This window comes from Periophthalmus magnuspinnatus, chromosome 23, assembly GCF_009829125.3.
Source record: "Periophthalmus magnuspinnatus isolate fPerMag1 chromosome 23, fPerMag1.2.pri, whole genome shotgun sequence".
NCBI lineage: Eukaryota > Metazoa > Chordata > Actinopteri > Gobiiformes > Gobiidae > Periophthalmus > Periophthalmus magnuspinnatus.
This window is the reverse complement of record NC_047148.1, coordinates 9,260,890-9,274,205: the sequence shown is the minus strand read 5'-3', so window position 1 is coordinate 9,274,205 and position 13,316 is coordinate 9,260,890. Positions and strand designations below refer to the sequence as shown.

General features: G+C 40.4%; 1 protein-coding gene across 6 annotated transcripts in view; it reads right to left on the bottom strand.

Moving 5' to 3' along the window:
• Window positions 1-13,316, bottom strand: part of sox5 (SRY-box transcription factor 5) — a 117,567-nt gene that overhangs the window by 85,256 nt on the left and 18,995 nt on the right. For all 6 annotated transcript variants that reach the window (XM_033988960.2, XM_033988961.2, XM_033988964.2 and 3 more), the window contains exon 3: window positions 1,984-2,206. In XM_033988960.2, the coding sequence (XP_033844851.1) occupies window positions 1,984-2,206 (223 nt within the window). The remainder of the gene's footprint in view (window positions 1-1,983; window positions 2,207-13,316) is intronic.

Below are 13,316 nucleotides of genomic sequence, written 5' to 3'. Positions count from 1 at the left end.
GACCTAGTAAGGACCACTATCCATTCATCTAGCCTAAGTAGAGCAACACTAGCCGCAGACACCCAACTATATCTTCAAAACTTACTGTATGTGTGTGTGTGTTGTCTTGCCCAGGGCCTGCCTTCGATAAGTCATGCCGTCTTTTTTCGAGATGTTTATCGTTTTCTGACCCATTTCGTGTCTTTGGCCTCTCGCTAACTCTCCTCCTGGTGTTAATACTCTGATGCTACCAATGTGAACGTGCCATTGATCCAGTTGGAAGCGCTTTGTGTATGTGTGTGTGCTAGAGAGAGAGACAGACTGAGAGAGCAGTAATATTCCCGGCCTTTCATAATGATTAAAGCATTCATTAAATTTTCATCCCAACCTGCTGTTTGCTGCTAATGGCCTTTGTGAGCCATACAGCCAAACAATAGCCTAGCCGGGCACCGAAAAGGGATTTCTATCTCGCGGTTCAATACCAAAGCCCCCCCACTCCTCCTCCCTCTCTCCACTTCCCTTTGCTTTTTTCATCTATTCTTTCTTTCTTTTGCTCTTGCTTGGCCTAGAGTCTGGAGGCGCTGGGGCCTTTTGTTAGCGGGTTTCATTTAAACGTAGGCCAGATAATGCTCCGAGGTTGGTTTGGACGCTGCACCACTGTGGCTCTCCGCTAATGGGGTCTGTAAAGAAGACACTGCTCGCATCCTTCGCTCACTCCTTTCGCCTCCTTTCCTACTCACTTTTCCTCTCCTGTGTCTCCTCTTGCCTTGCCCTCCCTCTACCGTGCCACGTCTGACTCATAAAGATCCATTATTGTTGGTTTTTTCCTATGCGGACGGTTCACAAGGTCCAGCGAAGCAAGCGAACAACCCAAAACACACTTACAATTACACCGCAGCACAGGTTTTTTATATGATAAAATGTGCCACAACAGACTGCTCTATATCGACTGAAATAAAAACAAGCAGGCTCTGAGAGATGACCAGCAATCTTTGAAAGGCTCACTGAAAAGACTTGAAATGAGGTTAGGCCATCACAGCTTGAATTGAAAAACTGTTGATGTGCTGTAGGGAACACAAACACATCAGGGTCCACTGTACACCTGAGCACTTTTTAGCAAATACAAGATGCACCTTTTGTCAATCTGAAAACTTCAATTTATCTTCAGGTTGTGGGTAAGGTCCTATTCATCCTTTTATGTGACATTAATAACATTAAAGTGTACATGAGCTCAAATTATACTCGCCTTTAATTGTGTTGTCCACCATCCTAGAGCTTGACATTTAAGGCCACCATCACAGACGTAAATGATTTCTCAAGCAGTAAAGAGCCATGCTATTTAGGTGCACTATCTTTCTAAAGAAGGGAAGGACACCTGTTGGTAATGTTTTTGTCACGTTATCACCTTCACATGCATTACATAGTGACTTAAGCCACCATTACTGGCCCTAATGGAGTCGCAGTTGGTCACAGGCTAATTTTAACTCTTTGACGAGGCTAACTGTATAGCCCAGGGCTGCATTAGAGAATGAGCGCAGAGACTAATCATGCTAAGCTATGCTGCCTTAGGCTCAAATCACCCCTGGACTATTCAATTGTCTAGAGAATTGTACTTGGACTCTGAGGGCCTATTAACCTTAAGGTTGCAAAGGTACCCGCATGTGTTTGACTCTCCCTGAGAACAGAGCTATAAATTCCCTCCTCTTGAAAATGATCCGTGACACAATTGGATGGCTGTTAAGATATCCAAGTGCATTCACAGTCTCCACCGAGCGCACACACGTCTTATTTGTCAGGTTGTGATAAATATGCAAAGCATGGTGGACAATGGGCCTGAACAGCTGATGCTGTCTGTCTGTGTGCAGAGAAACAAAGCCTCGCCTCTTATCGAGTGTGTAGGCACATAACAGAGGGGGTGATAGAGACAGAGCAGAGACAGGACAGCAGCGTGTGATCGTCCAGACGCAGCTCACATCTGGACATACGCCTCCTGTCACCACTGACCTTCTGGCTCGTTCTTGATCAGCTCCTCCATCTTGCGCTGCTTCAGTGTGTCCACCACGTCTGCCAGGCTGCCCTTACGCCTCTCGGGGGTCCCCAGGGCTCCTGTGGCTGAGCCCCCGTCACTGCAGGGCCGACTGCCGCCTCCGACCTCCTCTTTTCCTGGTGAGGTAGCGTTGTGCTGGGTGTAAGGGCTCAGGGAGCGCCCCTTACTGCTGTCGTGATCCTGAAGACAGAGAAAATCATTATTATTATGAAGATTTAGAAGATAACCAAAGCACTCTAACTATCCTCTGACTCAATGCCAATGAATAAGTGTTATAAACAACAGAAACAACATGGAACTAAAGAAATAATCTGCTGGAACTTCTCATCAGGCACAATATTTTATCCTTTACTTTTCTTTTCATGTACAAACCTAGAACCGACAAAAGCTTCTGGCTTTTACTCTTTAAACTTTTTTGACCCCAAGCATTCTATTGTTATAGTTCCATTGTTCAGCAAAAGTAAAGGTCTTTTTATAACTCATTTTCCAAAGAATTCTGTGTCTGAAGTTCCTGACTTCCTACTATTTTGGCCTTGAAAAGAACTTCAATTTTTCATGTCACTCAGCAACTGGACTGGAGTTTTATGAGCTGCTTTACTCAATTGCAATTTTCCAATTTAGAAACATTAAAATCTGTTTCCCTTTTGGTTCTCAGTTACCATCCCAACATTAGAATCTCAAGACATTGACAGAGTTTTCCTTGGCCTTGCTTGGACTAACTAAACAATTATTTCATGTGTTTGTATGGATTCCATTACTACAAGGAACAATCGACTTCTATGTATATTGTAAAACGCTACTGCATGGCAACCGTCTGACCAGTGCATCAGGAGAGCAAAGATGCCAAGTTACTAGTAGTTATTAAGTTACTCAAAATAATGTTAAAATGTTATTGCTAATACAAATAAATATTTCTAGACAGTTTAGGAGTTTGTAGCAAGGAGGGAGGCGCTGGCACTATCCCTCTCATTATCCCTATTCCTCTCCACTTTTCCTGCGTCCTTTATTTCTTGTAAACCTTTTCCTCACAGCCCATTGCTGGCACCTTTCATCCTGGGCCAGCTATCTCAAGTTAGGGCACACTTCGCCTTCCTCCTTCTCGTGTGCGCGCCTTACATCCTCTGGAATCTGCATTTGAGTCACTTGGAGGTACTTGACAGAGTGCGCACTTCAAAGGACAGTAGTTAAAGACTTTCGCACACTTGCTAACTAACGCTAACTCTTCATTACAAAGCTGTCGTTTTTGAGTCCTGGCCAACGCTACTGTACTCGATCCCAAGTTTCCAAGCAGCGTTTTGTGTTTTGTCCTAAGACTCGCGACAATTAATGCTGAGAATGAAACTGCCATCAAAAACAAAATCACACAAAAAAGTGTAGATCGCTTTCAAATAACAAGTGTTGGAGCGGCGTCAAGTGATTTCCATAGTGTTATAAAAAGATTGCATGTGGGTACAAAATCACTACAAATACAACAAGAATTAGCATGACAGCTACAAAATATAATGTATACGGCTCAAAGTGAGGCTCTGTGGCTAGTGCCAAGCTGTCGACACAAATAATTATCCGTCTGGCGAAAGTTGGAAAGCACCATGGTAAAATGACCCTTTTCAAAGTAAAGGAATACATTAACTTTCAAAAGCATCTATTGTGCATTGGATTTAATATTAACGGAACTAGGGACCTTTTTACTGTTTGTAAACAACGCGAACAGCATATCTATTTTAGTCAGTTTAGTAAATACGCATTTGGAAGTGTTACAGCTGTATCTGCATAAACAACATAATCTGAAAAATACCTGAACAGTTTTGGAAAAGTATCGAATTGCGAATTTTCAGACGAGCATTGCAATTGTGATTAGATTTGAGATTTATGTTTTAACAGCAGGATTCTGTCCAAAGTGCCAATTTTAACTCATCCAGGAGATTAACATAGGAGAAAAGACTGAAATATGAACTGCCAAACTAATACAGGAATCCCATGCATGTTTGCAGATGTGTAAACTACAGGGTTAGTCGGTTTGACGCATAATAAAACATGATATTTTGTAGTTTCCAAAGTAAATCCATTTTGCTGCCACTGAGACTGTGATTTTGATTTGCTTGTGAGATACCCATAATACAAAACATTACACTGTATATGTAAGATGTGATACAATGCTTGGAACAAACAGGATTAGATGACAGGATTAGATGACAAAGCCGTCAGTAGCAGGTGAGTGGTAAGTAAAGTCTAGTGCCTTAATCTTTGACCTAGTAAAACCTGTGTTTGTTTGGTCAGCCCTTTTGATAAACTTAATTCCAGCTCAGCCCAATTAACAATGACACTGAGTAGAATGACAGCCGTGTTTCAAAACCTTCCATCCATCATTTTGTGAAAATACCAACACCAATCTGGAGTCTGGAAATATGTACGTTTGTAAATGTTGTCTTGCGGTGTGTTGAGCTGTATTGCGGTGCGTTCAGGTGCGTGTTGTCTCCCGGTTAACTGCAGATATGAGCTGCTGCGGCAAATGGCCAGCCGTCAGTGTGTCAGATCAGGTCCTTGTAGACAGGAGGGTCAATGGTCCATGGGGTTAATCTTTGGCTAATCTTAGTGACAGTAAGGAGCACACCACCTGGGACAGGACAGGCTCCCGCTGCACCTTTGTCTTTTACAGATTACAGCTCTGGGTTTGTGCAGGTTGGAGGAAAGCAGATGCGAGTAGATGCAACAACTAGAGATTTGGCTAAAGTAAGATTATTGACACTGTTATTAAAGTAAAAGTATTTAATATGCACTATGTAACTTTTCTCGTAAAGGGTTCATCACCTGCTTGTTACTGATTTTGCCGGGAATTTTCGAGTATTTTGTTAAGCAATAAAAACTTTTCCAATGAAATGCAAAATAAATAAATTTAATACCTTACAGTTGAACATTCCCAGCAAAGCTCAATGCCGACAGTCCATCAGAAAAGTTACATTGTGCACCTTTAAGTGTATTGCAATAAACAGTAGTTCATTTTTACACTGAGCGAGCTTAGGGGAGAGGCAAAAAGACTAGAACATTGATGGCATTATGGCTTATTTATACACAGATAGTTTTATAAATCATTAACTCAGAGGTTGTTAGTGGGACGTAATGCACAGATCACAGTTCACAATGAGCTCATGTGAACCCCACACAACTTCCAATGTCATTTTTGAAAATATAAATATAATAAAAACAACTCCTCTAGCCACAATAGGACTTTCACACATAGTTTTCATGCCTGAGGCGTTTACCCAAAATGCCCCTGACTATTTTCATACCATTCCCACCTCAATATTAGATACTTTAACCACTGAAGCAGTTACTTTTTATTGAATGCCCATTAGGTATCATAAAATAATAATCATTAAAAAAAACTTTAAAAAAAAACAAAAGACATTTAAACAGCAGATTTTTTTTTTCACTCCAACCAAAGTAAAACATTGGATTCAGTGACACAGAAAAAGGGCGGACCTCAACAAACCTGTAAAGCTCTACACAATCAGTTTGATCTATTATCTCTTATATGCAGTTTTATTGTATTACATTGTAATTGTTTCCCTCACTATCTATAAAGTAAACTTTGGTTTATTGTGTGACAGAGCTTTACTCAGAATGTATTTCTAAATATGGTCATCATTTCCTGCCCTATAAATATAGATGGCCAACTTTTATGGCTCTTTTTGCCAAGTAAGTTTGTACAGCCAGTTTTATAGCCATTTAATCTCTTCAAGTGATATGTGTAGAGTGACCAGATCTTCAAAATTAAAAACTGTGAGTCACCCGGTTAGGATGGTTAGCATAAATACGATTGTGAAAAGAGAGCATAACACGGTCCATTCTTGAATCACTTGTGGGGCAGTATTTGGACTAATCTGAGGGAGTTCTCTGTGCATTCTTTGCCTTGTGGTCCCTTTCAAGGTTTTCTGTATTTTACGTAAACAAATGCCAGTATATTGACCCTTTTACTGCTTTCAGATTGGTCAAAACTAGGGACACCTGGGACATTTCTTGTTTAAAACTGGGACAAATCAATTGTTTTGGATAAATCTGCAGGGACAGGGGACGCAGGGCTCAAAACTGGGACTGCCCTGGGTAAATAGGGACGTCTGGTCACCCTACATATGTGAGAACTTAAATGAACTCAAGCACTTGTCATACTATTATTATGTGTATTATATTGTGCTTTTACTTTACTTTATTTTGAGAGAGAAAGAGCGAGAAAGAGAAGACCATTATCACTCGAAATTTTTTCCACTCGAACTGTCTGTGGGCTGTGTCTGTTTGCACACTCTGAATAAGTCAGCACAATCAATAATTCACTAATTCCCCTGGAGTTCTCTTACTTGTATTGAAACAGAGACACAGTGTTGATATATAGGCAATTGTACATGACATCCATCCATTAATATATAAATCTATAATCTGATTACTGGCCTATATGATTATTCTCCTCATCTTATTTTTAAGTGCCGTGTAAATATATGAGCTGTCTCCTGATACTTTCAACGTGAATTAACCTTTACGTGTTACCTATGCTTTCTCTTGTCTTATTTCACTCACCCTGTGTCCTCTTCAGATTAGGCAAATTCTCACTTGAAATGAGCCGCTTTGTGATTACGAGGTTGCATCAGCGCGACATGCAAATACGAAAGAGTCGAGGAACTGACGGCAGCCGCGGCGATGTTATTAGAGTGAATGAGCGAACGACTTGACAGATAGATAGAGAGAGAGACAGACAGCGAGAGAGAAAGAGAAAGAGAGAGAGACATCTTGAAGGCAGCGGTCACACCTGTCACTTCCCATTTATCTAATCCAGTGCCTACTTAAAACTGCCGCACTCTTTTTCGCCGCTTTTCTTTAGATGCAACAACAAACAAATTTAAAATACAGGGGAGATATACAGAAGAAGAAGAAGAAGAAAAGGTATGGTGGGGGTGCATCGGATAGGGTGCTAAGGTGCGAGGGGAGGGAGGTCCGGGTTAGCGAGGTTGCCAGATCTTTTAGCTCCTGCCAGGGAGATGTCATCTTGCGAGAGGGGCAACAATGAAGGTCACTTTCCAATCATAGGGAATTAGCAGCGACTCCTGGCTTCTTCAAAGAACCTCTCCATTAGGGCCTGTGACAATATTTATACGTGAAGCCAGACAGACAAGTCTTATCCTCCAGGCAACTTAAGCTTACATTTTTTCCCTTTTCTCTTGACATCAACCTCCCAGCTTATAATCCACGCGCAAAGGTTGACATTTCTACCCTTTACACCGTCCAACACATTGCGATCCAAACTACTAAAGAGGTGGCGTTTTGTTAAATGTTGTCACCGTAGAGTCGTGATTCCAAACGTAGCTTCCCCCCAAAACTTTCCTCATCAACATGCATTTATTCTTAACAGGAACTTTTGGCTTGTGTGGATGTTGTGATGTTATTATAAATGTGTAGCGGGTTGTGTGTCTGTGCCACGGCGAGTGCTCATAGCCGTAGGTGTGTGCGTGTGGCTGCATGTATGTATTTATATTCCTATGTGGCAGGCTGGCAGTGTGGGCGGTTCTGCCTTTAGTTTGCAGATGTCAATTCTCTTCCAAATGACTGGAACAAAGTAAAAATTGCGCCTCACTCTCTTTATCCCTTTACTGCCTCTGCAATGGAACCGAATTAAACAACTTTTGTCTTCTTAAGCTCATCTGTGAGGGGAGCTTGCTTTAAAAACACTTAACTCTTGCCAGAAAATGAAGAAAAAAACGCTATTTTTTTCCTACAGCCAGCACAGATGCCGCTGCTCTTTTTTTCCAATTCCTCCCTTCCTCCTTCACTGTTGCCCAACACAAGACAGTCTATTTCTTTCCACATCTTGACATGTCCCGGGCGTTGCAAGGTGTATGCGAGAAAAAACATTTGATTCCTTGGCGCGACGTCGTGGTTGAAGGCGTGGACAATGTGGCAGTGGGAAGAACTGGATTCGGATGCGGCGACTTAAAAAATAAATAAATCCACGTATACACACACACATAGCAGAAAATGTCACGGACGATCCTGGAGGGGGGTACCACTTTTTCGTTAGACGCCAGAGCTGCCAATCTCGCCGACATGCACAACTTTCGGGACATTGCCAAACACACACACTCACGTTAAATCCTTTTACATGCCAGGGCTAAACACAGAGGCTGTCAGTTTTGACTCGCAGGGCCCTCGGGGTGGGACAAGCAGCCTATTACTTTTATCCTCCTGCTTCAACAATGTGCAGGAGCTCCGACTGTGCTGCTTTGATTTAGGACTTGGCAAAGGCCTATACTGCACTTATAACCCTGCACAACACACAAATGAGAGTGTTGGTCTATGAGCCATTCACACTAACACAATATTATAAACCATCAAGGGTCTTATGTGTTGATAAACTAAAAATAAGTAATGATGTGACCCAAAAAAACCCACATAATAACTAATTAAAAGTAACTAATTAATACCTTAACCCAAATTAAGGTTTAGGATATTAATTAAGTTGGTACTAAGTCTGGAAAGTGTAGTTAAAATAAAGCATTACCTTTTAAGTGTTGCACAAACTTATATCTTCTTGACCACATGTAATAAAACCATGACTGACCTAACCTTTTTTTTTTTTTTTTTTTTTTGCTCTCCGTCAAATTATTTAAATAACTGAAAGTATCTAATTAATACCCTAGCCCTAATTAAGGGTAAGGGTGTTAACTGAGTTGTTACTAAGTCTGGGAATTGTAGTTATTATGACGTGTTACCTGTAATTTACTAATTAAGTTTTGTTTTTTTTGTTTTTTTTACTCAATCCCATGCATATCCTATTTCAATTATGATCAACAAAAGTGATGATTATAACTGTTCAGATACTTTTGTGGGAATTACAAAAGTCCACCGTTCAATCCACAACCTCCTGAATAAACTACCACATGACTACATAATGAGTTTACACATTAACGCCAAAATAAAAGCCATTATTTGTCATTAGGAGCATTAAACGCAATAAAACACTTCTATACAGGATTGGTTTGTCCCTTATCTGAAAACATGCAGCTGTATTAAAATAGCACGTTGGCTAAAAGACACGGCGGTACATTTGAGCACGACCCTCGCGGCTGACAGGCAAGCGCTGTTGATTCATTAGTGCATCACTGGCATGAGAAATTAAGTGTGACCACTGCGTCTCAAGACTGCTCAATGACTGTGTTACATCTGTCAAACCCGCATAGGCGCACACACACACACACACGCATAATCAGACAAGGAGAGGCGAGAGAGAGAGAGAGAGGGGAGAATGAATAAGAAATAATGCCTGACGAAATATCTTTATAGTTTCTAACGGGCTGGCCTGTTATTGAAATAATTAGTGTTTGTCCATTAACACATTTATGAGAGAAGATGCTTGCCGCTGGCTGATGTGAAAACAGCTTTTTTATTTGACAAGAATGTGTGAAGCGTCAGCAGACAAATATTTACTGCACAAATCACCTTTGGACTTTTGGTGCTGTATTTTGGAGATGGGGCAAAAATGCTTGACCTTTTTGGTACACAAGTTAATTTGCGTTCGCTTGTTTAGATTATTGAGCAGTTGGCTTGTATAAATAATTGACCCGCTAAACCGCTCTTTGTCGGAAGCAAGTCTGAAGTCTGAAATTGGACCATTTGGTTAAGTTTATGTAAAAAGTATCTTGACTATAAAGCTAGGGTCAAATATTCAGTGATTTTTATGCCGGTGAATATAAGAGAGAAGGATGTAGAGCATTTCAACCAATATGTTTAAATATAATACAGCTTGAGTTGGTCTACTTATACATTTCAAATATCGTTTTAGCTGGGATTTATAGAAATTGACAAAGCAATCTTGGTGCTAAATTCATCAAAAAGGAGCCATGACACCAGCAGCATCCTTATACAAAAAGCATGTAATTCTCTCCCCTCAAATGTGTGAATGGGACAGCTGCGGCAGGACAGATAAAGTGCCCTAACCTGAGTGTGGCAGGCTTCACTGAGGTCACTACGTACCTCAACGCCTCTCTCTCTATCACCGTGGTAATTTGCTATGACAAGATAAAGCTGTAATCTGGTCTCCCCTCTCACCCCCCTTGCTGCCTCACTTCCAAGTCAGCCTCTCACATATTAGCCCCTATCACTCCGTTACAATTGCCCCGGGACAGACAGAAAGAGGGTCCCGGCAACCTCGTCACACCCCGCCACCCCTCCCCTCTCCAGTCTAAAGCCACCAACACCTTCTCCCTTACAATCAAAGCGCTGAAGGGCTGGGAGAGTGCCCCTACTCCCTCCTGACACACACACACACACTCACACGGGTTTGCCACTTCATAATGCACCACTTAAACCCTGGGACAGCCTATTATACTAGAGCCTAGAACTATGATAAATCAGCTGACAAGTACTTTGAAGAAGAAGGACTGTATATGAACCTACGCATGGTTTTCAACTTCCTGTTATAGAATGTTGTGGGCACTTTTTTATAACCTTAAACTGTTAATCACTATGGCAACGGTCCTGAAACCTATCACTCTGTAAACTAACTTTTTGTTTTAACTGCATTATTAATTCATCATTTATTTCTGTTTTTATTTATGCTCGGCTAGAGAAGATCCACATGATTATTATTACTACATATAGATCAAGTACAGCAAATATTTAAGTTGTTCTTGTAGATAACAGGTGCCTAATAGCAATGTTCACTGTCTGTGCAGCCTGAGTTTACGTTACGTCTGTGTTGAGATGAACTAACAGGACTTTGGTTTACAGTCAGACCTGCCACACACGCAGAGTCCACCGTGGGAGGCTAATCAGCTGGGCTAATTACTGAATTAGCGTTGCATTACCACTCCTAAGCACGTTTTCATTGTTTTACAGCATGTAGGGATTTATCAACTGTATATAAGGGGGGAAAGGTCAACGTGTGTTATCAAAGGAGGAGGTGTGTGTCCTGGTTACAGAGAGGGAGAGGGAAAGGGAGGGGTATACAAACACTGGCTGAAAAACACTGGCATTTCAACAGGTGAATGGTATTTAGATCATATATCAGAAAGCTTAAGGAGATTATTAGTAGACTTATATACGGAATTAACATTTTCTTCTGCCATGGATTACATTTATGCATACTTTGATTTATTATATATACGTTCAATACATTTAACAATATTTGCAACTTCATTTACTGTTAGGATAAAGTTGGGAAGTTTGTCCATATTAAAGGTGGCCAGTAATGTTTAGAATGTTATGTTATATTCGAAAAACTGCTATAAAAGTACTCATAAAACCGCAGTTATACCCTTGTTTGGACGATTACAACATAGCTCCCTTTGTTCTAATCAGCTCTTTTGCAGCATTTTTATGATTAACCGTATACTCTATATTGAAATTTATGTTCAAAACAACATGCACACTATTATTCTATATCCTCTTGTCCGTATAGACGTTCCTGTACAGAGAAGTGAAAGTAAACAATATCTTCATAAGTACAAAGACATGTATTTTTTTTCTCCTTTCTGCTGTTGTCCATATCCTTATATAACCAAGATATCATCCGTGGTGGAACATAACAAAATAATAGTAAAGTACTGTATTTAAGTAGAATATTTTTGTATCTGTACTTTGAATAGTCAGTTTTACAGTGGGTACTTTTTACTTTTACTTCACTACATTTGAGAGCATGGATCTGTAGTTTCTACTGCACTATATTTTTGAACTGGATTGAAAAGTAAAAAGTACTTTTCATATGATTTGAGGGGTTATTTTTACCATGTTCGTGGTAACATCCTGACTAAAGGTTTTGAGTTCAAGTTAAGAAATGAATTCGTATTGCTACCGTTGACCAAAATATGTGTCATTTTTAATCAACATCACTACATTTAAAAATTAACAACACTTTAGCAAAATTTGGGAGAAAAAGTACATTTTAAACAAGTACTTAAACACTTTTACATAAGTAGATTTTTCATGTGGTACTTTTACTTTTACATGAGTAACTTTTTGCCTCTGTATCTGTACTTTTACAAAAGTGAGTACTTCATCTAGCACTGGACATCATGGACTAAAAGACTAAAGGACGACAACTGTAAAAAAAAAAAAAAAAACTAAACGTATTGGCCAACTGTTGTTTACACGTTAGCATATGACTATATAAGCACTACATCCCGCTCTGACGTAACAATGAGAGCTACAGTCTGTCAAACAAACAAAGGGGCTACAAGTAACAATCCCTGAAGTCCTCAAATCACACTTGTACACTGCAATGTCTCACACCACACGTATAGAATTTACACTGGGTCACATGCAGCCGACACAAGCTCCTTAAAATTCAAAGTACAATGCCACTCACAAATAACAAAAGCTCCCCATAAGCATGTACATACAGCTCGGGTCTCAAGTCATATTTCACATAAGACATACAAAGAACAACTGCACATAACAACAACCCTGTATTTAACGCCAACTCCAGCAAAATTCAAGTCGCATTAAAATGGGTAGGCCAAAAGAGTAGCCTTCAACTTTACTCAACTTTATTGTTTAGTTATTCAAAATGTATGTTCAATTTGAAAAGAGACAAATGATACAGTCCAAAAAGCAAAAGTAACCAAAACAGCAGGGCTACTTGGATGGCATTCATTGTTCAAAATCTTTACACAAGGAATTAAAACATATACATGAATTTCTTAAAAAAAATATATATATAGACCTTTGGAAAGAAGTGAGCAGAGAATTTGTTACCAGGAGAGATCATAGACCTAATGATTTTGAATGCTTTCCACTCCACTCCGTCGAACAATATGCGTGAGTGCAATCCTGGACACCTTTGTCAAGTGTTTGTGGAAGCCTTAAGTGCTGACTATCCCTCCGTAATGCTATAGGTTAGGATTAACGCAAACTTAATCTGATCTGGGGTCTTTGGCCTGGGGTCACCCGCGGCCCTAAGCCACTCAAACAGTGGCACAGAGCTGGATGGAGAAGTATGCTGAGGGCAGATGGCCAATGGAGAGATGAGAAGCAAGCAGCCAATAATGAGCAGCCAGAATAGCAGCATAGGTAACTTAAGACATGCTAATGCAAAGTGACATTTGCTTAGCCATTGTATCGATGCTATAGGTTTGAGAAGAGTCACCAGGGTCAGAGGGGGTCAAGGGAATTGCTGAGAGGAGAGCTGTCTCCCAGTCTATAACATGCCAACATACCTCCCTATATTAAGGCATATGGTGCGTCATAATCAAGTGATACATTTCACTTCACCATGATTTGAATTGTTAAGGTAAACCTGATCTAGCAT